The 25,440-nt window shown below is 37.5% G+C and overlaps 1 protein-coding gene across 2 annotated transcripts in view; it reads left to right on the forward strand.

Annotated features, from left to right (window-relative positions):
* CTNNA2 (catenin alpha 2) overlaps window positions 1-25,440 on the forward strand; it is a 460,705-nt gene that overhangs the window by 56,255 nt on the left and 379,010 nt on the right. For both annotated transcript variants that reach the window (XM_030042992.2, XM_030043077.2), the window contains exons 3-5: window positions 15,098-15,264; window positions 19,179-19,298; window positions 21,136-21,402. In XM_030042992.2, the coding sequence (XP_029898852.1) occupies window positions 15,098-15,264; window positions 19,179-19,298; window positions 21,136-21,402 (554 nt within the window). The remainder of the gene's footprint in view (window positions 1-15,097; window positions 15,265-19,178; window positions 19,299-21,135; window positions 21,403-25,440) is intronic.

Here is a 25,440-nt window from a genome sequence, read left to right on the forward strand (position 1 = left end):
TTTTCTCTCATCCGAAAGCTGGGTGATCGGCAGGCAGCAGTACCTCTTGCTATATTAATCCCCAGGCGACAGTGTGCTTGGAAGCGTGCCCTGTTCAGAGCCAGGTGGTCCTTGCTTCTCCTCCTGCTTCTGTCAAGTCATTCACAGATAGGAACTAAGTATAAGAAAGAGCACAAATCAGCAAGGAAACAAAACTGACCCATTAGAACATCCAGTGAGCTGATCAATCCACTAGACTGATCAATCTCACCATCAATCCCACCCACCTCCTCACAGTGCTTGCCGTGAGTTGACATTAGTAACTTGCTGCTCCTTCTGTTCTCAGAGCTCGTTGGGAATTTTTGATAAATTTTGTTCGGAAAATGTGGCTTGCTGGAAAATATCACCCCTTTGAAACTGAAGCTTATCTCAAAAAATATCAATTTCAACTAAAGTTTTCATTGGGCAATTTTTTTTTATGTGATAATAAAGAATGATGGAACTGATTCTAATTATGATTTTGAACTTAGTTCACAGTGCCTAGGGCATAGATACAATCTACCCGCTAAGTTGCTTGACTATAATGTATTTGTAAGCCTCTTCAAGCCCCAGAATGAAAGTAATATCCAGAGTGATGGAATCTGTCTGCCTAATGGAGAATGCCACAGTAGTTTTCTTAGCGCACTTCCTTTTCCATGCTTGTTAGAAAGTTGTGTGTGCTTTTCAAATGTTGTTCCTTTCTATACCTGATATGTTTCACTCAAATTTATTAATCACATTTCTCTTTACTATTCATAAATTGTTATGCAGAAACCCATTAAATGATTAAATTCAGGACTTTAATTGCTAGGACTCACAGAAAAAGGTTCTCCTTTGTCAGTTACATTCATTGTAATTCTCTTTTACAATAATTATTATAATAAATTTACTATGCACAGTTCACCAAAACCATGGCAACTTTTCCTAGCAATTGCCACTGTGCTTATTTGAACAATTTTCTCTTGTTTATGTGATGAAATATTCTACTCATTTTGAACGTGCTTCTTGTCTCAGCCCTGCAGCTATCTGGTAAAGAAGAAAACACTTATTTTTAATTAGAAATCTCAAATTTTTAGAATAAACATAGAAGTTGTGGGAAAACTACTAGCTGAAGAAAGAAACAACAGGGTTCCTGCAGTGCTGAATCACGCATCCCAGTATCTTGCTGCAAGGCAGAAATCTGTTCTGCTTTGTACTGATTGTTGGAAGACAGTCCTTCCACTTTCAGTATCTGAACTACCTAAACAAGCACACTCAGTTTTTCTTGGAAAGGATATTATATTATTGGGTTCACTCCCGGCTGGAGTGCGAGAGCAAATTAGCTTGTGTACAGCCTTGGACAATCAGGTTTATGAGGCCACTGGAACAAAGGAAGGAGAGAGCCAATGTGGCAACACAGATGCTGCTTTGAGATAAAAAGAAACATTTTCTTGGTCTTCTGTAGAACATTGAAGTTCAGCTGCGTGACTTTTGCCAGGATACAAATAAGGCCACCTTATAATTCAGTTGAGTTTGAATTTTGAAATTTGCTTCTGTGTTTATTGATATCTTAAGAGGTCCAGTGTGTTTTCATGTTCCCTAGTACCAACCACAATGCCGAACATCTAAAACGTTCATGTTGATGTTCGTGAACTCTCCAGTTCAGTGAAGGCTAATCAGTTGTTTCGTTTATCCCTGAAGGATGTTAAACTGCAGAGTAGCTGAGAGCCGCAGACAAAGAGGGATTAGAAATGGTAATGTATTCTCACATCCAAAACAATTTACTTTTGAATTGAAATTTAATTAATGTTTTATTGTACTTAAGCGTATCAGTGAAGTTTCAAATGCACTATTAGTCTGACTATTAATTAGAAAAGTTCCTTCTAAAATGTAGCATTTGTGAAATAATTGTTTTAGATTGTCATAGATATGTGGCTAAATATCTTAAAGTTCTGTATTCTTGGTATTTTACTGTCCCTTAGGAAAGAAGTAGTTGGGTTAATTAAAATTACGTATTTTAATGGTCTGTGAAGTGAATGGGATGGTGTGCTATTGGATCTAAACGCGAATATTGAATCTAAAATACTTACTAGTTTTAAGGATATCCACTGTGCTTTTGAATACATAGTGATTCATCTTCCATCACTCTATCTGAATGTCAAACGTAAAGTGAGTCAAATTTAAGTGAACTAGATTGTCTGTGTAATCAATTCCAGAGAGACGCAGTTCTAGTCGCTGGAATGTAATGGGAAAAGATCAGGCTAGATCATGTATGTCCTTTTCTGGCCTTGAAATCTATTAATACGATGAGAACAGTGGTCATTCTTCCACAGACGGAGAACAAAATCCCAACTGCAAGTGAAAGGGGAAATGAGTTTAGGGGACACAGTAGTAAAGATATAAAAAAAAAGTATTAGGGAAGGGGAGATGAAGATTGAACAGCCATTCATGTGACGCTTTGGGAATTCTGAATAGCATTTTTAATGCATATTAATGTTTAGTAAGTATACAGCATTCTTCAGTATGAAAATACTCTACAAATTACTTCTCCAATTTTAACAAATGATTATACAAGGTTAAATAGAGATTACTACTGAAACGAATGATTTTCAGTTATGGAGAGTGAATTTTAAAGTACTGTAAACAAAATATGATGTTTTAAGGTATGGAGTAAATAATCCATATGATTATTAAGGTAGGAGGAATATAGACAGTGAGAAACCAACCATCAAAGACCTGGTTCATTATTCCTGAATCAGAAAATTGACTATTGGCAAGTAAACTGGAATGGACAGTAGGTGGTCCTACTCTGGTGGGTTTCTAGGCAAGTCCAAAGGGGATAAAATTGCAGATCTTTGCATCCTGAAGTGTTTGGTTTTGTTCATTTTAATAATGAGAAAGCATCCATGAGGAAAGCATTTAAAATGTTCTTACTTTATTTAAATACACTGTATTAGCAATTATGGGTTATTCAAATCTATCATATTATCATTTAGTATCACCAACACTGTTCTATAAGGAATCTACAACTCAGTTTGGGTCTATACATTATTATAATTTAGAATAGCTTCATAACAATGCTTTCGCTCCAATTACAAGGAGAGCACTCTAAAATACTTTAATTAGGTCATGGATCAGTTGTCACATCTTTTTAGTCTTGGATATGTAGAACAAAAGACAAAATCTGAAAGAGATGGATTAAGTGGACCATAGCTTTATTAATTTCTTCTGTTTGAGAACTGCTCAGGGGTGGTACATACAATCAAGCTGTCATTGTTTCCTTAATTATTTCCAGGTGTTTGGAGTATTGTCAGCATCCCCTACTGATCATAGCTGTTCTCTAGATTGCTGCCTTGTGCCCACCATCTTCTATCTCTTAATAAACACTTCAAGGCTTTGGAAAAGATGTCATTTCCTCAATGTATTAACCATTAAGAGCTTTAGTCCATTCCTTTCTTCATAGGTAGATGCTCACCTTTAAGTCTGCTTATGATTCCAAAAGTTCCAGTAGCCCAACACAGCATTTTTATGCACCCCTACCAAAAAATGTGCCAGTAATCAACATTGATACCTCTCAGCCATCCTTTTACTCTTTTTTCTTGTATGCCATACCCAGCAACTTCCACTAGACTAAAATAGGAATTGCTTTTTCGAAGACATGGATCAGAAGGTATCTTCTTTACCCGCAACAAGTCCAATCAATGATTTCCATAGCAAATGGTGTATAAAAATTGTCAGCTTTTTATGTGTGCATGTGAAGTGTATCTATCTCTACAGGGCCTTTTTTGTAAACCGCGTGGAATCAAATTCATAGTTTGTTATTTAAATAGTATGCATTTTACAATTATTTTTCAATGTGTTCTCAGCCTATCGTGTCGGCTTTGGCGTTTGTCTGACGTGAGAGAAGACAGTTCAGTTTGATGAGCAACTAGAAAATGGGTAGTTTTTTGTCTGGTTAGGTTTTTACCAGCTTATAGAAAACCAGTTTACCATAGTGGGAAATGCCTGCCAGAGTTGGTGTAGTGAAGGCGGCAGGAGTGTGTATGTGTGTGTCAGGCAAAGGAAACGCAATTATTGCCGCTCCAACTTAGTCGTTTATCATAAGAAAATTGGTTGAAGAGAGTAGCTTCTTTTAAACAGCATTCCTGTTCTGTATCCATAAAAGACAGTGATTGTGCCTTTGTTTTTCAAGATGCTGCAAATTGCATATTAGTCCTAAATAAGCCATGATCAAAATATTTGTTTTGCATTTGTCACTACTGTTAAACGTTACGTGATTGCATTTGAAGAAAAGAGCTAGTAAGATCCAGAGAGTAGATCACCTTGACTTCCAGTGTTAAGAAATTGTACAGTTCGGGTCTTGTTCCAGGACTGCCATGATACCAGCCATAGTGCATGCTCCTGAAGTTGTTTGATATCTGGAGGAAGGAGAGATTTCACAGAATCACAGAGGCTGGGAGGGACCTCTAGAGGTAGCCTAGTTCAGTGCCCCTACTTAAAGCAGGGTCAAGTAGAGCAGGTTGCCCAGAACTGTGTCCACTCACGTTTTGGATATCTCCACTCTACAACCTCTCTGGGAAGCCTATTCTGTTTTTCAATCATTCTCACAATAAAAATAAAAATAAATAATAGTAACAATAAATTGGAAAATCCATTTCTTGTCGTTTTATTAGATAGCACTGAGAGGAGCCTTGTTCTTCATTCCTTCCTATCAGGTATTTGTATGCATGGATAAGATCTCCCTGAGCCATCCAGCTCTCAGCCTGTCCTCGTACGACAGATACTCCAATCCCTTAATCATCTAGTGGCCCTTCGCTGGTTTTTGCCTTAGTATGCCCATGTCTTTCTTCTGTTGGGGAACCCAGAGCTGGACACAGAACTCCAGGTGTGGTTTCACCTCTTCTGAATAGAGAAGAAGGATCACCTCCCCTGACCTTGCTGGCCATGCTGTTCCTAATGCAGCCCAGGATGCTGTTGACTTTTGCCACAAGGGTGCATTGCTGGTTCATGTTCATGTTTTTATCCACCAGGATCCTTGGGTCCTCCTCTGCAAAGCTGTCTTCCAGCTTGTTGGCCCTCAGCATGTGCTGATGCCTGGGGTTACTCCTGCCCACTAGCAGCACTTTGCGTTTCCCTTTAATGGGCCTCATTAAATTTCTGTTTGCCCATTTCTCTGGGGTTTTGAGGTCCCTCTGAATGGCAGCACAACCACGTGGTGTATCAACCGCTCCTCCAAGTTTTGTATCATTGGCAAACTTGCTCTCTGTCCCATCATCAAGGTCATTAATGAAGAAATTAAATGGTCTTGGCTCCAGTATTAACCCATGGGATACTCCACTAGTGACTTGCCTCCAGCTAGACTTCATGCCACTGATCACGACCCAGACTGGCAGTTTGGCCAATTTTCAATGCACCTCACTATCCACTTAGCAAGCTCACACTTCATAAGTTTGTCTAGGAAGATGTTACGGGAGATAGTGAGAAAAGTCTTACCGAAGTCAAGATAAGCAATATGATGTGGCACTTAGGGGCAAGATGTGGCACTTAGGGACATGGTTTATTGGTGGAGCTGGCCGTGTTAGGTTTACAGTTGGACTTGATGACCTTAACGGTCTTTTCCAACCTAAATTATTCTGTTCTATAACACCCCCTGCTCTCCTTGTGTTCAAGGCCAGGTTGGATGGGGCTTTGAGCAACCTGGTCTAGTGGAAGGTGTCCCTGCCCACGGCAGGGGGGTTGGACTAGGTGATCTTTAAAGGTTCCTTGCAACCCAAACCGTTCTATGATTCCCCTTGTCATCTCATTGTAGAAGTCTGTCAGATTGATTGGGTGTGTTTTCCCCTTCATAATACTGACTATTCCCAATCACCTTCTTTTCCTTCATAAATTTGGGAATGGCTTCCAGGAGTATTTGCTCCATCTTTTTTACAGGGATCGAAGTGAGGCTAACTGGCCTATAGGTCTCCAGATCCACTTTCTTTCCCTTCGCAAAGAAAGGAGTGACACTTGCTTTCTTCCCTTTTTTGGGAAGCTACCCCAATCAATCACCGTGACCTTTCAAAGGTAATTGAGAGTGAACAGGGGCAGCTCTCTTGGCATCTGTGGGTGCACTCCATCCAGGCTCATGGGCTCAAGTGCAGCGTATTGCCGTGGAATGCTTTTAGATTCACTTTTGGAGAAAAAGTTTCTTTACTGCACTGAGGTTGTTAGATTCAAAGTAAGGGTGATTCAGAACAGTTGTTGTAGCTTCCTGGGCTCATTAGAGCTTTTTAGAATTAACATTGCAGAGAAAGCTGTTTTTCCAGTGTTTCTCTACAAGTTGTCCCTGTATACTTTGAGGCACTTTCCTCAATTTTAGAGCTCTGCTTTCCATTTAATGTTTTGAACAGCTTAAAACAGTCGTGGCTGCCCAGGCAAGTGGTGGAGTCACCATCCCTGGAGGTATTTAAAAGACGTGTAGATGTGGTGCTTAGGGACAGGGTTTAGCGGTGGACTTGGCAGTGTTAGGTTAATGGTTGGACTTGATGATCTTAAAGGTCTTTTCCAGTCCAAATGATTCTATGACTTAGGTATGCCCAGTCTATTTAAATGTTCCCTAAGCAAGGGTGCCTGGGATTCCCAAAGACAAGTCTTATCAGTAAAGGCTGGTTATTTAACCTGCTTATTATTTTTGTAAATATTAGTAATCTGTTACTCCACTTAATATGGACACGCTGATATTTTTAAACAGCTTTTTATCTGATTATTTGTTTGTAAATTAAATCCTATGAAAGCTCACATTTATGAAAATAACAGGGTTGCTTTTTTGTCAGTTACACTTGCAGGTTGTTTATTTTTTGAAAAAAATCATGTCATCATCCTTTAATTTCTCTTTGATATACATACTTAGGTAAGTACATATATTTTTGTGTGTGTATCTGTCTAAGAACATTACAGAATACTTACACATTTCTGTTGTTTATTAACACTTTCCCTAGATACTGGTGTAATAAAAATATTTTCTTTTCAGTAAAAAGTAGGAAGCAATCAGCCTAACAGTTTCTGGAAATATGTTCAGAATATATAAAATTTTCTGAATGGATGTGTGTGTATATATATAGTCTTTGAATATGTGAATATATATATATATATATGTACATGTATATAAAATTATAGGAAAAAAATTATAGATTTGTTGACTTCATCTGGTTTTCTGGTTTTTCTTCCTTTAGGCTGATTTTCGCTTTTGATATGTAGTAATCACTTAACATCTTTCCAGTTGTTTGGGGCCTTAATCCGTTTCAAGACTTTTAATGATGAGAAGTAAAAATTTGAATAGGATTCAGCATGAGACATGCAATAGATTGTACATTCCTTTTGCCCTTTTGATGTTCATTTTTTGGAGTGTTCAGTTTTTGGCTTATACTGAATCATTCGGCATTTTGGTGACCTTTGCAATCATCTGTTGATAGCTTTTTGCAGAAGTTAAGCTTGTAGTGCTTGAATTACCTTACACAGATTACCAGGTGACTTGTATTTGTACACCATTCTGGTTAAATACATGTAAAGACATCTTTAACTGCTCCTATATGAGTGCCTGAATTTAATATCCAAAATGAAATGACATCGTATTTTGAAAATCTAAGGGAGAAGGGTTTTTTTGAGAATCAGGTCTAACAGACTCCATTTCTAGGTGCCGCTACTTTGTTAGGAGAAGGTGACTGAGTATGGCAAATCTAATCTTTCATTACCCCTCAAGGAAGGATAGATAGAGTAGGTCCCCCAGTCAAATCCTATCAGAGCAAGCTGAGTGGTCTTGATCGTGATGTTGGGAGACGGTAACTGTAGGTTTGAACCTTCTCAAGCTGATGAGATCCCAGAACCTAAATAATAACTTTGGACACATCTTCTAGTCATTACTGAAGTGCAGGAAAGTGGCTTGTTGTGTGGCTGTTGTCAGATTCACAGAATCAGAGAATGGCTGAGGTTGGAAGGGACCTTTGGAGGACATCTGGTTCAACCCTCCTGCTCAAGCAGGGCCACCTAAAACCAGTTGCCCAGGTCTGTGTTCAGATGGCTTTTGAATATCTCCAAGGACTGGAGACTCCACAGCCTCCCTGGGCAACCTGTGCCAGTGCTCGGTCACCCTCACAGTCAAAACATGTTTCCTGATGTTCAGAGGGACCCTCCTGTGTTTCAGTGTGTGCCCATTGCCCCTTGTCCTGTCACTGGGCACCACTGGAAAGAGCCTGGCTCTGTCCTCTTTGCATCCTCCCTTCAGGTACTTACTGGTAGTAGTAGTACTATCAGTAGTAGTACTACCAGTAATCATTAGAATTCAGGCGCTGAGCTGAAGTTCACTCTTAGTTTTTTTTTGTGGAGGTGGTGGTGGTGGTTTGGGGTGGGGTTTATTTGGTTGGGTTTGGTTTTCATTTGGGTTTTTCATTTTGTTTTCTTTTTTTTTTTTTTATGATAAGCATTTCTTATGTGGCTAATAGAGGCTTTCTCCAGTGTAACCCAACTAAGTCTCTTAATTTACAAAATGTAAATTAAATGAATGCTTTTTTCTCAAAGCAAGGTGCCAAAGAATTTAGTGCGGGGGTCTTAGTGAGAAAGTGGCTGACACTCTGTGTCTAACAAAAAAGGTATATGAATCCTGCAAGGTATCAGGTGAAGTATTTCTTGTAGCTGCAAATACTATGTCCTAGAAAACTGCAGTTCTTATCACACATATTCCAGAAACATAATTGTTTCATAGGGCTGCTGAAATGATTATAGGAATGGATATTCTATGCAATAAGTAGACTGAAGTACTGCCTTTAATCCGTTATGGCTCATCGCAGAAATGCATGAAGGAAAAAAAAAAGGACAATAGGAAACACAGTGGAAGAAGAATACTTACTTAAATTGAAGGACAAATGAGGCATGAGAAGAAATGGATATAAATTATCTACAAATACAGTCAGTGTGGAATTAAAGTGTCTCTAATGAAAAAAACCTGTCAGATTCTGGAGTTCATTTTGGAATGAGTTTCCTACTTCCAGTAGGACTAATTGGGGTTAAATGTCTGAGCTGTTTCTAAGATGGAAGCTTGATAAGTTTATGAGTCTAGTTATTATCATATTAAGATTATTATTAATTATATTATGACATGGCTGTCTGCAGTGGCAAGGAAGCAGACCTGATGACTCAAGACGTCTGTGTTTCTTGTGTTGACCTAAATTTAACTGAAAGTAATTTAATATAGATTACAGAATACCTTGAAATGAATTTACAAAGAAATGGATAACTGAAAGTAAAGTTGGCTTTTTCCAGATAAAAAGGTTTCTCTGAAAAATAATTTTACTAGCTGTAGCTCCAACATTACCTTTGGCCTAAGAGTGGTTTGATAATGTTGCTGTACAGGGATAAAAATATGTTAACGGGCACTGAGATAGACAGTCCTTCTTCCCTCATAACAGCTGGTTTTCTAGGTTATTAGATTTTAAATTGTGAACTACTAATTCTTTATAACTTTTAAACAACCTGCTATGAACTTTTATATTAACACTTTTTTGATTTGCTTATTTGTTTATGGCTATTTAATACTTTCTACTATATTATTTTGGAGAAGGTTTATTTCACCTAACTCTAGCTTTCTAAGGTTAAATAACTAATCCAAACTTTTAAAACTGTGTTTTTGACCCTCCGTGTCTTTTCCCTGTTTCCACCAGTGTTGATTTTCAAATATATTTGCTAGTTGTATCTCCTTGGATAGTCAAGCCTAAGAAGATAATTTTCCTGCTTGCTTTCCTGGTGCCACTGGCCGATTATCAAATATTATTTCCTTCTTTCATAGTTCAATATTAGTTTTTATCTGAAGCAACAGACTGGTAATTTGGCAGAAAACAGTAGAGTCTCTTCAGTACCAAAATGGAAGTTAAAGAATTTGCAGGCATCTGATTCCAAAATCCGAAGCTTGCTTTGGCTGCCATTTCATCTTGGATATACCTAAAGTTCAAGTACTTTCACATACAAAAGTTTTGTTGCTGGATGCTCAGAATCACTTCCATCTCGTCTGAATCCTTAGAGCGTAAATAAGGGAAAGCCTTGCTGGGCTTTTCGTATAGTTGTGTGTATCCCCTTGGGTTCAATCAGCTAGATATGCTCTAAGAGTGCTTATTGGATCAAACTTTCTACAAAATGCTGTGACAGTTTGTTTCCTTTAATAAATAACCGAAGGGAAGATGATGCCTTCCCAGTTGCTACACTGATTAGATGAATGCAGTCATCCACATTTTGGATCAAATACCCAGCTTAGGAAATTCAAATCTAACCCTTGCCCATATGCTAGACTCTGAGCTATTCTGTGGTCACTCTCAGCTTCTCCTTTTACATGGAATATTTTGAGTCACTGCCTCAAAAATAATAACAATAATAAAAAAGATTTGTGGGAATTTCATTCCCAGTTTTTAGCACACTCTCAGGCAAGAGTTGTTGACATTTTTTTCCAAAACCTGTTTGATTTAAAGTATGTGTCAGAAAAATCTTTGTGGCCTCAGAGTTCCCTGCTCCTTGTTTCAGTGATTTTTGGCACATAGGTAAAATGCATGGGAACGTAGGTACAGCAAACTGTGGTCCTCCTCGGCAGAAACCTTGTTGTTTCTCTGCAGAGACCAGGTACCTAGAACTTTGACTCTGCAATGCTGAGCGATATAACATTTAAGCATGTTTAGGAATTTGTTTTATTTTCTCTTTATCTGACAATGATTGTTTGTTCATTGTCTCTTAAGAAATCTTTTGAGTATTTTGGCAACCTTATGGAAATCTAAGAAAAGTATGCAGCCTTAGAAATGAGCCATTTGAATATTTCTACTGAAATTGTATATTATCAGCTTATCATCCAAGATACACTGGCACACAAATTATAATAAGAACACACGGTCCTAATGGTAATATAATAAGAAAAGAGTTCTGATCGGAATTATTCATTGTGGCTGTCTAAAGTCTCTCCCCCACTATTTGCTTTGTCTTATGGGAAGTTATGCCACCTGGGATTTTTTTTTTTTAATGTTGTTATAATGGTCTTAAAAGCAATGTAAATATGCTTTGATTTCATATTAGAAGTACTTCCTTTCTGAGTTTCTACACTGGAAACAAAACAGGACTTTTTTTTTTATTTTTTAATAATAGCAAAGCTTGGGTTAATAGAAAATCTCATTTGAAATGGTGTTTGCTCTTCTTTCAGCTTCATTTCCTAGGCGAATGAGGCTTGCATAATTATTGATCTGTTGGTAGCCCGTAATATATTTAAATTATTGTCCAGTTTCAACCTATGCAAAAAAAAGTAAACATAATTTAAAAAGTTTAAAAAAATCAGCAACTGGAGAGAGAAGAAAACAAAATAAAAACTCAGACTTGTGTTCACACCAAGAGCAAGGCAGGGACAATTCAACATTCTCTTTTCCACTGGCCGGCTGTTGGGCAATGCATATTTCTCTCTGAAAGTGTCAAAATACGACGGAGTGGGTTTTCAGGCAGTATAGCAGCAAGATAGGTGAAAATTAACGCAACCCTATTAATTCAGCTGTGCAGGCATAAACAGTTATTATATGAATTAATAAAATTGTGGTTTGAAAAGAAGGTCATAACAACCAAACTTAAATATAGAAACTGCTGAAAGTTTACGATGCATTTAGAGAATGCTGAATTTTAAAAAAAGCAACTTGCATACAGAGCTTTCTTTCAGCAAAGGCTAAAAATATAAAGAAAGCTAAGTCAGTAGCTTGCCTTAAAAATGAGTTTTTGCTTGGCGTAGCCACAACATAATTCCAGGTAATATATCGATGGGATTGTATTCCATAGCTAGGCTGGATTATTTGAAATACTTTTAACAAGTGTGCACAGCAGAACATAATGCATTTTGGAGATACCCAAGCTGGTCCGAAAAAAAAAAAAAAAGCTGCGTAACAGCAGGGCAGCCCTACGGAGCTACGCTAGCTTGGGTCTGGAGTTGTCGGCGTGGCACAGTCTAACCTAATTAGAACTGGCTCTGAGCAAGACTCATCAGCTGGTACCTGACAGTGGGCAGGTCCAGCGAAGTTGCTTCCGACCACGGAGACAGCGAGCGCCTCGGCTCTGGGGTTCGAGGTTTCCGTACTGGGTTGTTTTCCATGGCCTTTTGAAGTCCTTTAAAATACACAAGTGTTTTTCTCATAGATTGGATTAATAGTAACATCTCTGAATTTCTAGTTTTTAATGCATAATTTTTCTCCCATTTCTTGAATTATGAAGGAAGACGATGCATTTTCACTTCGTTATTTTTCAGCTGACAATGTTAAGAAGTAAGGTGGTGTAATCACCCATTTCCTACAAGGATGAAGGCAGATAGCAAGTGATGCATGTTTTCCCTGTTGCCTGGAATAACGTTCTTTTAGCTCATAACAATTTTTAAGATTGCGGCTTACTCAAAACCATTCTAATAACCTTTCTGAATCGGTGAATTTTTCTGTGGGCCTCAGCATTTTATATTGAAGTTTATTTTATGTATTCTAGTTAATTCATCCTTGATGTTCACATCACAACTAGGAGTCAGCTGGATTTCAGTTCTCATGTTGCACTAATGCTTGCAGTATAGTTATTAGTATAAATATTTAGATTTTAGCTTTAATAATAGGTCCAGATTCCTGTTCCTCTATCTAGAGCCGTATTATTTTGCAAGTAACTTGTGAAATAGAAATGCATCATTCCATTTTCTGGATGATTAGTGAAAAACTTATTTTTAAGTGTCTAGAATTGTTTTGGAAAATTATGGGCTGATATATGTTCTACATTTCTGTATGCTCTATGTGCTATATTGTTGCTTTTCTGCTAGTTACAAAAAAAAGGAACGTCCTATGGCAGAAGTCCCTTCACTGTCTTCTGCGAGTCATATATGAAAGCAAAAAATAATGTGCCACTCCTTTTCACTTACCACTGCATTAAGCTGTTAGTTTATTTGACTTCCAGTGGTGTGCTGTTTGTTTTTCGTTCACTAAGTCTTTCTCACATAACAGATTTTACCTGATCTCCTTGTGATGTTAACCGCATTTCTGTGTAATTTAATGTAACATTTACCTTTTGGTTGAGCTTCATGTTCTGTGTTGGCTTAAATTAGATTATCAAATCTTTGAAAGGTGATTATGATTTTAAAAAAAACTTTTATGCCCAGTTATGCAACTTATTCCTTGCTGTAAATACAGGGGGGAAAAAAGTTCCCACTTTCTGATCACTTTCTGATTAGTGGTCTTTGCCACTGGTATCTTGCCGACTTCTCTGAATGCTTTGCACTGTCCTTGGCTCACCTTTCTTTCTGGTCTGATATTTCCTTCATCTTCACCCTGTCCTGATTTTGCTACTGTATTCCAGCTTAGTCCTAGTCTTACTCCTTTAAAAGCAGTATTTCCTTAAGTAGCTGAAAATTATTAGATCTCAGCTTCACAGAAAGAACTCAAGCTCTTTCAGTGCTGGTAGCATTAAGTAATGTTTATTCTTTTTTAATACTTCTGTCTGCTAAAAAGAAGTAAAGCTAGTGCATAAAATCTTGATTTAGTTACCAAGTACCAGGTTGAATAAGATCCTTTCTGCTGGAATTAAACAGGAATAACGTGTCCAGGCATCAGCATGTTTCATTTGTTATGCAAGAGAGTGTTTTGCTTTGTCTGCAGAGAGGCAGCTGTAGGGATGTCCTGGCAGTTTGGGATGGTGAATAACTAGAGCGAGTAGAGGAGACTGGGCGGTAAAATCATAGCAGCGATGGTCACAACGGGAATCGTGAGGTTCAACAAGGCCGAGTGCCGGGTCCTGCACTTGGGTCACAGCAACCCCACGCAGCGCTACAGGCTTGGGGAAGAGTGGCTGGAAAGCTGCCCGGTGGGAAAGGACCTGGATGTGTTGGTCAACAGCCGGCTGGATATGAGCCAGCAGTGTGCCCAGGTGGCCCAGAAGGCCAACGGCATCCTGGCCTGTATCAGAACTAGTGTGGCCAGCAGGACCAGGGCAGTGATCATTCCCCTGTACTCGGCACTGGTGAGGCCGCACCTCGAGTACCGTGTTCAGTTTTGGGCCCCTCACTACAGGACAGACATGGAGGTGCTGGAGCGTGTCCAGAGAAGGGCAGCGAAGCTGGTGAGGGGCCTGGAGCACAAGTCTCATGAGGAGCGGCTGAGGGAACTGGGGTTGATTAGCCTGGAGAAAAGGAGGCTGAGGGGAGACCTTATCGCTCTCTACAACCACCTGAAAGGAGGTTGTAGTGAGGTGGGTGCTGGTCTCTTCTCCCAAGTAACAAGTGATAGGATGAGAGGAAATGGCCTCAAGTTGAACCAGGGGAGGTTTAGATTGGATATTAGGAAAAATTTCTTCACCGAAAGGGTTGTCAAGCATTGGAACAGGCTGCCCAGGGAAGTGGTGGAGTCACTATCCCTGGAGGTATTTAAAAGACATGTAGATGTGGTGCTTAGGGACAGGGTTTAGTGGTGGCCTTGGCAGTGTCAGGTTAATGGTTGGACTCGATGATCTTAAAGGTCTTTTCCAACCTAAATGGTTCTATGATTCTATCATCTGGAAAAAAAAAAAAATACTTTTATTAGGAGTGATAGCTGTTCCAAGTGGAGGAGAGCGGAGTAAGTATCTGAGCAAGAAGGCAAGGGCTGGGGAGCCGGGGTGAAGGCGAAGGATGTAGTTTGAAGGCAGAGTTGTAAAGAGCTGCAGTTGGGTTGATGCTGGTGGGGTGCTCTGTCCCATCCTCCCTACCAGTGCAGGTGAGTTCTGTATTTCGATAACACACACTGCTGTTTTTCTTACGCTGTGCTGGTTGCTCTCAGCGGTCTGTCTTGGTGTTCAGGTTTCCTTTTTAGTTGTTGCAGGTGATTAATCTAGAACAAGAACAGTTTGGTAATAAAGAAAAAAAGGCAGAGAGTATTGAGGCAATTGCTGCACGTGTTTTAAAAAAAAAATATTTCTCCTGAGCAATTCAATATTCAGTAACTAGGCCATTAATTTTTTCCTAACATTAGTTAGTTTATTTAGTGAGTTGTTTATACTTTCTGGAAAAAACCACAAGTCTAAAACTTGTCTTTAATTACCATTTTTTTTTCAATTCTAGGAGAAACAATGAGAATTGCCTCTTCGGAGTTTGCTGACGACCCATGCTCCTCCGTGAAACGGGGCACCATGGTGCGGGCTGCTCGCGCCTTGCTTTCGGCTGTCACTCGCTTACTCATCCTGGCTGATATGGCTGATGTCATGAGGCTTCTATCACACCTGAAAATTGTATGCATTTTCAACGTTCTATATTGGGTTTGCTTGTTTTGTGTGTAGAAAAATAAGGAACAAATCAGTAATGGATGTCACTGTTCACATTTCTTGCTCTATTTCACTGTTTTTTCTTAAAGTGCTGATAAAGAGGTAGGAGATAACATTTCTACATTAGTCTCATTCATTTTCTGATTTTGCAGAAATTAATTTTTGGAGACTTAAAGTAGAAGTTGTCAGATACCTTCAATGACTGGACTAATACTTAAGCAACTCTCGGAACTGAACAGATGCAGTTACTTAACTCACTTCGCATCTTACCCCGATGCTTTACTATCTCAGTACTTGTAGAGTACTGCTATCTTGTGGCAGAGTTTAGGTACTGCAGTTGTTCCAGTTTTTTGTGGGTTTTTTTTTTAGGGTTTTTTTTCCCCTTCTCTGCACGGCTTCCGGCTGTATCAAAAGATTGAATCTTTAATTTGGAGTGAAACAATAGTACAAGTGTCTAATCAGTCATAAAAGAGGAAAAATAGAATAAAGAGGAATTAAAGATTGCCGGATAGTTTGGTATGGATTTGTATTCACTTTTGGCTGCTACCATTCACATTTTTATATAGGAGTATTAAAAGACTTTGCAGTTGAAAGTGGGAAATGTAATTTTTTTTTCTTTTTTTTTTTTGTGCTGGTTATTGGACTATTTCAATTTTATTGCATAAACAAATAAACAAAAACTCTGAAACAAAATAAAATTTTGCAGAAAATCATATACAGAATATTTAAAGCCTGCAGAGTGCCTGTCTGAATTTATCAGAGGAGACGGAGAGTTACTTCTTTTTAATAACTGTCCAAAAAGTGTTTTCTTTTTTAATTTATTTTGTCTTTTTAACAGTGTAACTGTACAACAATATTATGTTCTTGAAAAACAACGAGTACCCTTTAACTTGCAAACTGTGCAGATAACCTAGATAGTTTGAAAACAGTTTTCATAATGAAAAAGGCAGATTTTTCTGCACAGATTCTAGTGAGCTCTGCTCTAATGAACAGAATGCCGCTCTTGTAATTGTCAGCACGTGGCTCGGATCATGTGCAGTGTAAGCATTGTCTCTCTCGAATATGCTTTTAATTTTTCCCCACTATAACACTCCATGCAACTGTAATTCAAATAGTCTTTTGCTAGTGAGGCTAACACTTTTAATATTATAAACAATTTTTTTTTCCTAAACATTATGATTAAAATTCGGATTCTAGCTCTTTCATAGGCAATGAGAAATATTCTTCTCACATCTGAGATTTCTTCCTTCTATTACAGCACTGTACTGGGTTATGTAAAACACAAAAGTCCAATCCTGTTTTCTAAGTGGGTGTATTTACTTACACAGTTTGCACCCTAGATTTGCAAGGGCAGTGTATGGCAATGTTGTTTGTAATCTCTGCATTTATCAGATGTTACTATGAATCCTGTTTCCAAGAAGCCAGACATCTCTCATTGTTTTTAGGAAAATTCAACTTACAAACCTTCAATGTGGTGGTGGGGGTCAGGTTAAAAAGGGTAATTTGTTTCTGAGGATTGACAGTATAAATATTTTTATCTTAACATTTTATAATGCAAACTAATTTTAGATGAATAAAAATTAAATTACTAAGATAAAAAAGTGTTTATATTTTAAAAAAATTTATGAAGGGACAGCTCTTGTATTGACTCAAAGGTAACATTCAAAGACTGGTGTAAGTTAACCATAAAATTAATAAACGGAAATCATTCTGCATGTCAGAATTACAAAGCCTGATTTATACTGAAACATACTGTAGTTTTTACTGAAAGCATGTCAAAGGAGTGAGTTACACTTCAGACTTCATGGGAAATAGTGCATTTTAATTAATGTTTTAGAGTGAATATATGCAGATGCTTTCGGGAAGGACACTTGGTCATTTCTTCCAGATTATCTTTTGCATTACTAAAATTAGTAATAGTGCTTATTGCAGTGAAGCTTGTGTAACGCTCATAAAATGGTATATATTAATATAGTATGTGATCATGCACATACAGAATTATGAGTCTATTGTAATTAATTACATGGTAGTTAATCAGAGGAACTGTACAGTTGAGTGAAGTCGTGTTTTTTTGAGGATAGAGAACTTGCTCCAACATGAATTTGTAAAAGAAATTATAATAAAAGGGGGGTTTGTGCTCATGTCCTTTCTAATACTTCTCATAACCAGTTTCTTCATTTTGGAATTTCATGGGCTTCAGCCCAGACTGAAACGATAAGAGTATGATCAGCATCTTTTGCAATCTGATTATCAGAGTGGAATCTGTAGCAAATTCTCTAGCATTCTTATTTAATAGGGAGCTGGCAGGACTTACAAAAATGTGTATCAGTTTGTCACGCCTGTGCTCAGCATTACAAACATATTAAAGATGAAAGTTTCAGGTAGTTTAATATAAATGCTTCTTGATACGTAAGGAAGATGTTCATATCTTGCAAGGAATCCTGCAAGAACAAATTGGGTAATACAGTGATGCTTTTGTAATTTGTGTTAATGGCTAAGGCAGTCAGATAGTTCAGCTTTAAAAACTGCTGTTGTTTTTAAGAGTAAAAGAAGAGGGAACTGCATTCTGAATAAGGTGTAGCTTGCAACTCTCAGACTCAGTATAAAATTTCCAACATAACAGCTATGGAATTATGTGCTTGAATTATACATTTTCCAGTAGAAATGTATGGGTTTGCTACTCTACTGCCTTGTCGTTTGTAAATCTGCAGTAAGTAGGTAAAAGCTCAAAATAAAAATATTCTCTCTTGCTGGTAAGAAAACACAGTTAGAGCAACACAAATGATAAAAAGGCAGGCCCTGCACATAACTGTGCCTTTCTAAATTCATTAGACACCAGCTACTGCTAAATTTATAGATTCTCAGCGGCATTTGGAGAGTAAGCTGCAAACCTCTGTTCTTGCACAGGAGCATGTCCCCATCAAAATTGGCCATTTCTCTTCAAGGGCAAAATTTGTCTGTTATTGAAAGCTTATGCACATTCTTGTGGATTGAAGCAATAGGTTTTAGAAAGAAGAATGAATGGAAGCTTCTCCGTTCTCCATCTTTTTACTCGGAATTGCATTTTTATCTTGTGAGGAAGAGGAATACAACTTTGAATTTTCATCTAGACACAGGAAAATTTCCTTTACTTATTGTAGGAAAAGAGCATTTTATCCCTTCAGATATTTGTTCTTGCTGTACATAAGGTAAAGTTTCACAAGAGATTTGGTAGATTAACTTGTTAGTATAACTGGGGTTTTATATCTTTGCCTGTTAGCTACAGGATGACTGAGTAACTGCAGGTATGTTTGCTTTGGTAGATTCTTTTCTCAATTTTAAAGTAACCGAAAAAGAAAGCTGAGAGCTGAGAAGAGAGAAAAAATAAATCTATTCTGTGTTGAATCTATTGTTTCATTTCCCTCACAAAGATACAGTGTTTTCAATATATCAGGGTAAATTTAAATCTTAATGGTAAGCTTGAGTTTTCTTTTTAAACATTATTTCTTGTCCAGAATTAATAACTTCCCTTTGTTTTCCCATAAAGCCTGTACCACACATTAAGAACATATTCATCCATTTTGTTTTAAAACCCACAGATATTAAACATTTCATCTGATAAGTGTGAGTGGGGAAATTAATATAGTTATGCCTTTTGCATTAGTTTTACATGATACCAAAGTACAGTAAATGGAAATTAATGCAGAATGACAATCAGACAGCTTCTCTATTAAGAAACCTAATTAAAGTTAGTGGGACTATCATAAAGCCACTGTACAGTGATCGACGTAAAAGCTAAATTGGGGCCATATAATAGAGAGTATTGGGTAGAATAGTTATAGACTTTGTCAAAGAGTGCACCCGGATTAAAATGCTAACACAGTTGATATATTATGTTCTAGGTAGAGGAAGCGCTAGAAGCAGTGAAAAATGCAACAAATGAGCAGGATTTAGCAAATCGCTTTAAAGAATTTGGAAAAGAGATGGTAAAACTGAACTATGTAGCTGCTAGACGACAACAGGTGAGTACATTTTAAAGCAGTGGTTGAGAAAGTTAGTCCTGGTTCTGAAGATCTTGTATTTTATGTCCAAGTCTGGTTTAAAATGTACAATAAGTAATTGCTGTGTCATGGCCTATAATTTAATCACATTGATTTTTTTGAATGTGATGAAGTTTTTAAAAAAATGCAATTTCTTTAAGAATATTTTCCAAGTGGCTTCAATTAATAGCAGAATGAAGGATCAAAAGGCAAGTGATTCAGGGGTTAAGGATAGTTTTCATTTGATGATTACTCCCATTTAATTCTAACGTATCCTGATTCGAGGTCACTCTGACAGCTGGTAAAGCACAAGCTCTTTGGTAGTCTAGTGTAATTCAAATTCAGGAAGAACAGAAATCTACTTTGTGTTTAAAACCATCATTATTAATTTTCAGATACTTGAAAAAAAAAAAAGTACTCAGTTCATTCATTACTAAGGCAGATTGAAAAAAGACCAGAAAGTCACGATAACATTTATTCAATGCCTGCAATTATACAACTTTGCAATAAAGATAACTTTCTCCTGAACACTGTTCTTTTTAAGAGTCCAGACAGTGCTGTCACTGTGGAGTTGTATAAGGTCTCTCCAACTTTGATTAGTTTTGAATACCACCAATCATTCAGGGGTGTCGTCTTTGTATTGCATAGCACACCGGATTTAGAAAGCTGGCTTTCCATATTCATCTGTCTATTTACTTTATTTTCTGCATTACAGTAATGACATTTTACTTCTGTATCACTATTGTATTTTTTTACGATATATAACATTTTCAGAGTTATACTGAAATTAAACTAAATTAAAAATGTAAAAACTAGTCACTGTATGAACAGTACTGTTCTGTATGTTCAGACACTTCCCTTGTGGAAATACAGGGAAAAGAAAAAAGTGAAAGCTAATGAAGGTATATGTCTCTTAAGTTCTTATAGGAGGTATTGAAATATAACAGAAAATCTTAGTTATAAACTTTTAAAAATATTCTTCTTAAGGTGCATTTTTATAATGCCAGTAAGGTTTCCCATATAACTGGAAAATCTTGACAACATTAGAACTTACTACTTAGATGTTCGTACATTTTCCTTTCATCTCTTCTGTTTTGTAGCCTGATAAAGTTTTTAGGAACTTAATTCTCTCTGAAAACTGTTACCTGTCAGTTGTATGTGGTCGAAATAAGGCAATGGGTAGATCCTTTAAATCCAGAATATCTGGATTCTTTTTCAATTTTTGCCCAAGATTCTATGTGTGAACATAAGCAAACTATTCAGCTCTCCAGACTTCTTTGTTCATAGCTTTAAAATGGAAGTAATAATGTTTGGTTATTCCTTATCAATATTGGTAGGACTACCTTGCCTAATGTTTGAAAGGCTTTCATGGACAATTTGATATATCCTATAATTAAATAAATTCCTGTCTTAAATAACAGTAATACAGTGTCATCTTATTGTGGTAACATATTGTACAGTATCTGGTGCTTGTTGTCAGGGAAACAAAAGGAAGCGTATGTCATTAAAACAAACACTAAATGATATGAGGAATAGAACAAAATACGAAGGAAAGGGAAGCATATAGACTCTTTGATAAGAAGATATTGTGAAGCAGAATGTAATAGCTGTAGCTACACAGAACTACACAGTCCAAGTATGGACCTTCTTGGGCAGGAGGGAGATTTCTTTCTGTGATTTATGGTAGATTCTGTCATTGATTCCATCTCTGCAAAATCACTGGATGGTGTTTATGCAGAGACACTTAAGCTGTATGGCCAATACATTCTAACACAAAAACTTTCATTTACCACTATAAAAATTGCGTGTTTTTGTATAGGAACTGAAAGATCCTCACTGCAGGGATGAAATGGCTGCAGCTCGAGGTGCTCTGAAGAAGAATGCCACTATGTTGTATACTGCATCCCAAGCATTTCTCCGTCACCCTGACGTTGCAGCTACTAGGGCCAACAGAGACTATGTCTTCAAGCAAGTACAAGAAGCAATTGCTGGTATTTCCAACGCTGCCCAGGCCACCTCGCCCACCGATGAGAACAAGGGGCACACTGGCATAGGAGAGCTTGCTGCTGCATTAAATGAATTCGATGTAAGTATCAGAAGCGTATGGAAAATAAAGTGTTTCTCCATGCAATCTACAGTGCTTTTAACGAAGTGTTTCTTGAACGGGACTCAAATTTCCCTTTTCATTCAGGTCCATTTCCTCAGACTGCAGAGGCCAAAGTGCAGACATTGATTTGTGTTATTTTTAATGAGGAATAGCTGTTTGGTGATAATGGACTTGAATTATAAGGAGTTATTTGCGCTCGTATGCAGTGGCTGTGATAGAGAGAAAGAAGTCTTTTGCCCTAGTGTCCTTGAAAAATCTAGCTACATAGTTCTAAATAATGCAAAGTCTGATTAATCTGGCAATTTAGGTCTGTGACCAAGATCTGTGATTGGTTGAATGGTAAAAACATGTTTGTCTGGCAAGTTGGGAAGTCAAGACAATAAAATAAAGATGGTGATGGAGCTGAGCATCCTGGAAACGTTAACATTCAACTTGAGTTATGAATTACATTAATGAAAGATATGGAAAAAGCATCTTCACACGTTGATACAAGTCACTTCAGCTGCAGGCGAAGTGCTGCAGCCTCTATTCCAGCAATAGCTACAGTTTTGCTTAAGCATCTTCCTTAACAGCTAATTGTTTAACTGTTAATTTCATTGCCAGTCCTGTCTTACGATTTTTCCCTATCTCACACTTGAGGACTGTACTTTAGAAAGTGAAAAAAGAACATAATTGCCGACAGTATCTGAAAATATTTTCCTCTTTCATTCTGACTTTAGGTAAGGGTTTGTTAAAATTATTATTAGGGAATTAGTATGTCCTTTTCACTTTGAATAATACAGAAGATTACAATGCTTGCATCTGTCACACACAATCAGGAGCTACTCAGTCCAGCTGTATTTAGGGCTGAAAGTGGAGGTGCAGTGCAGGTGGTTCATCTCCTGTTGTGTTGGACTGGGCTTGTCTTCTGCATCGATGGCTTACTGTTATCGGGTCTACTTTGGAGACGGTAGTAGGAAGGGTAAGTCTTATAGGATCAAGGGAAGCTCCAAGATTGAGTAAGGTATTGAAAAAAGGCAGAGAATGAGTATACAAATAATAGCAAAAGGAAAATGGGGTTAGAGGTGGAAACGTGACAGCAGAAAATGTGTGGATGGGTGTAGGAAGAGACAAGCAAAGAGGGTAAAACCATTCAGAACTACTGCAGGATCCAAAGGTTGACTCCAGTTCCATCATGCTTTTCAATTAAATGTAACAGTACTGCCTGCATAGACTATACTGATCTTTTTTTTTTTTTTTTTTTTAATATCTATATTTCTAGATCTATAGTTTTTCCTGTAAAATTATTGTGGGTCAAGATTTAAGGAATTCTGCATGGTTTTCAGGGCCTTCTCAGCTCATAGGTCCCTTATTGGTAAGATCCTGAGGTTAATGTCCCTGTTTGGTCTGATTGTACCCTGGCTTTTGTGGGGGCCTTTATGGACAGCATGTTATGGACAGCAGAGGTTTGACAAACAGAAAACATGTGACTTCTCAGTCCCAAACTGATGATGCTGCTGCTCTCTGGAAAAGGCTGCTGTTCAATGCAAAGAGAGGCGTTGTGCTTAGTGAAAGTAAATTTAGTGAAGACTATGCGAGACATCTGAGATTGTCCCCTGCCTCTTTGTGAGAATATTTGTTCTTCGTTTTTCTCATCAGGTAAAGTCTTTTCCATTTTACGTGATGTTGCAGGCATCATGAATGCGTATGCGAGATGTATATCCGTAGTATCGTGCTCTGTTCGCAATTACATGTGGAAAAACAGCCTGTCTTTTTTGAGAGTTTTCTTTCTAGTTTTAAGAAACTAAATGAAAACTTTATCCTCTGACTTACTGAGGACACAAAGATTGAAACTGTTGTTTTATCTGCTTTCTAACCATATTTCCTGTTTGCCTCACTGCTTAGCTGTTGAATGAGATTTATTCACACCTAATTTTGCAACAGAGATGACATTCCCTAAACTCCAGGGAAAGCCAAAATTTATAGCTGCGATGGTGGGATGATTGTGAATTTACCCTTATGTTTTACAAGCAAGAAAGTAAGAAAAATTACCAGAGTAGTGAAACTATGTTATGGGTAGAAAGATGGTGGAGAAAAAAGTTTGATTTTTACTTCAGCAAGGAAAAGGAAGTTTATATTTTCTAGTGAAAATAATTTTACAGTATATTTATTTTACAGTATCAGTCATATTGATTGAGATCAATTTGTATTTGGTATGAAGTGCATACTAAACCTTGTATTATATGACAAGATAATTCTTCTATATTAAAAATAAGTTTACAGTTTTTTCCGTAATATTTAGCACTACTCAGCCTTCATTATCTCAAATTTCAGAATCAGCGTTCTGTGGCTTAATGCTTCAAATCACTGCAGTGGAAATCTTCTGCATATTTTCTCAATCAAAATATCATCACATGTAATACCAATAATTATTCTACCTATTTTAAGCACTTCAGCTGTTGTGTTTAAATAGGTGTCATGTTAATTGTCATACCCTATACAGTGGTGAATTTTGGTATAATGTCACCTGTGAGTTATTAGCAGCAAAGTTTTGGAAAGAGTTGTCATTTATTGCTTCTTGGAGATAATTTATGTTGAAATGAGAGTTCACAAATCTGTTTCTTACTAGATTTGCTGCTTTAAAGTACTGTTTGAAGTTGATTGATTACAAAAGTGCGTGTTTAATGCCTCGTTTTTTGTCCTTTAACTTAAATGTTCCTGCTTTAATTTTAGATCATTTAAATCCAGATATTCCTGGTTTTATTATTAAAGTAATTAATTAGTAAAATTTGGTATATATTTTACGCTCATTAAATATTTCTGGGTTCTTACTGCAACTAAGGATGTACCTTTTACCTGCCCTCATGACACTTGTCCAAATTTATTCAAGTTACATAGAGAAGTTTGTTAAGAACTTATGTGAATTCTAAAAATATTCTGTTTTCACTCAGGAAATGGCAGTTTTGGTCTGGTAAGGTCTCAGCTGTTCTGATTATAAAGGGACTGCCGTGTTGTCACATGTTGAGTGTTGCGGGATTGATTCATCCCGTACCCTCCATGCTCCCCCCATAGCCTTCATGGTGTGTACCAGGGACATGACCTACCCATTAAACTGGAGTGCAGTGGGGAGGTAGATAAAAAGATAGTAAAATTACTAAGTGCAAAGAAATTAAATGAGAAAGACCAGAAACCTGTGCTAGATGAAAACCGAGGTGAAGGTACATGGCGTCTACACTCCGATGTGGGGTTGGCGACTGGAAAGAGGTAAAAGTATATGTGGGATGTGGATATAAAAATATATTTACATGTGCGTATAAAGTGATGGGATAAATAGATGTAGAGTGGCTATCTGCCACAGCAAAGGCTGCAGGCACATAGGTGGGGGACACATTCGCATGATGGAATGGGGAGGGGGCAGTGACAGGCAAAAATAGTATTTATTGGGCACTGGGGGTCTCTGATGAGTAGGAGAGTGCCTTCTTTCAGAACATGGATTGAGATAGTGATTTCTTAGTTTTTCGGAATGTAGCTGTGTCAGTGGGATGTGCTGACAAAACTTTAGAAGTGCTAACCACTGCAGAAATTCAAATTCTAGGGGTTTCAAACAGGGCACCCTAAATACTTAACACTTTAACCAATTCTAAATATTTTGCTTTAGATTTTGATATGAAAAATGAGGTAATCATTCTTGTGCAGTACTGCAAGGGTAGGTGTAACAGTTTTGTAAATACAAAAATGTTTACTATGCATGCAGCATAGACCCATGAAAAGGAGTATTTCTGTGCTTGGAGAAAGGCTAGGATTGACTACAATAAATTATGAGCCACAGATAAACTAAATTAATAAAGCCTGTTAACTAGAAAAGGGGGAGAAGAGGTATCTAAAGGAAAAAAGGACCAAAACCCCTGCTTTCCGTTGATGCTAAAGGCCAGTATCTCTCATCTTTTGTATTGCTCCAGAAAGAAAACATCAGAACTGATGAATCTGCTTAGCTGACTTTCTCCTTGAGTTTTGTGCTTGTGTGTATATAGTAAATTG

The sequence above is a fragment of the Aquila chrysaetos genome, chromosome 1 (assembly GCF_900496995.4).
Source record: "Aquila chrysaetos chrysaetos chromosome 1, bAquChr1.4, whole genome shotgun sequence".
NCBI classification, from domain to species: domain Eukaryota; kingdom Metazoa; phylum Chordata; class Aves; order Accipitriformes; family Accipitridae; genus Aquila; species Aquila chrysaetos.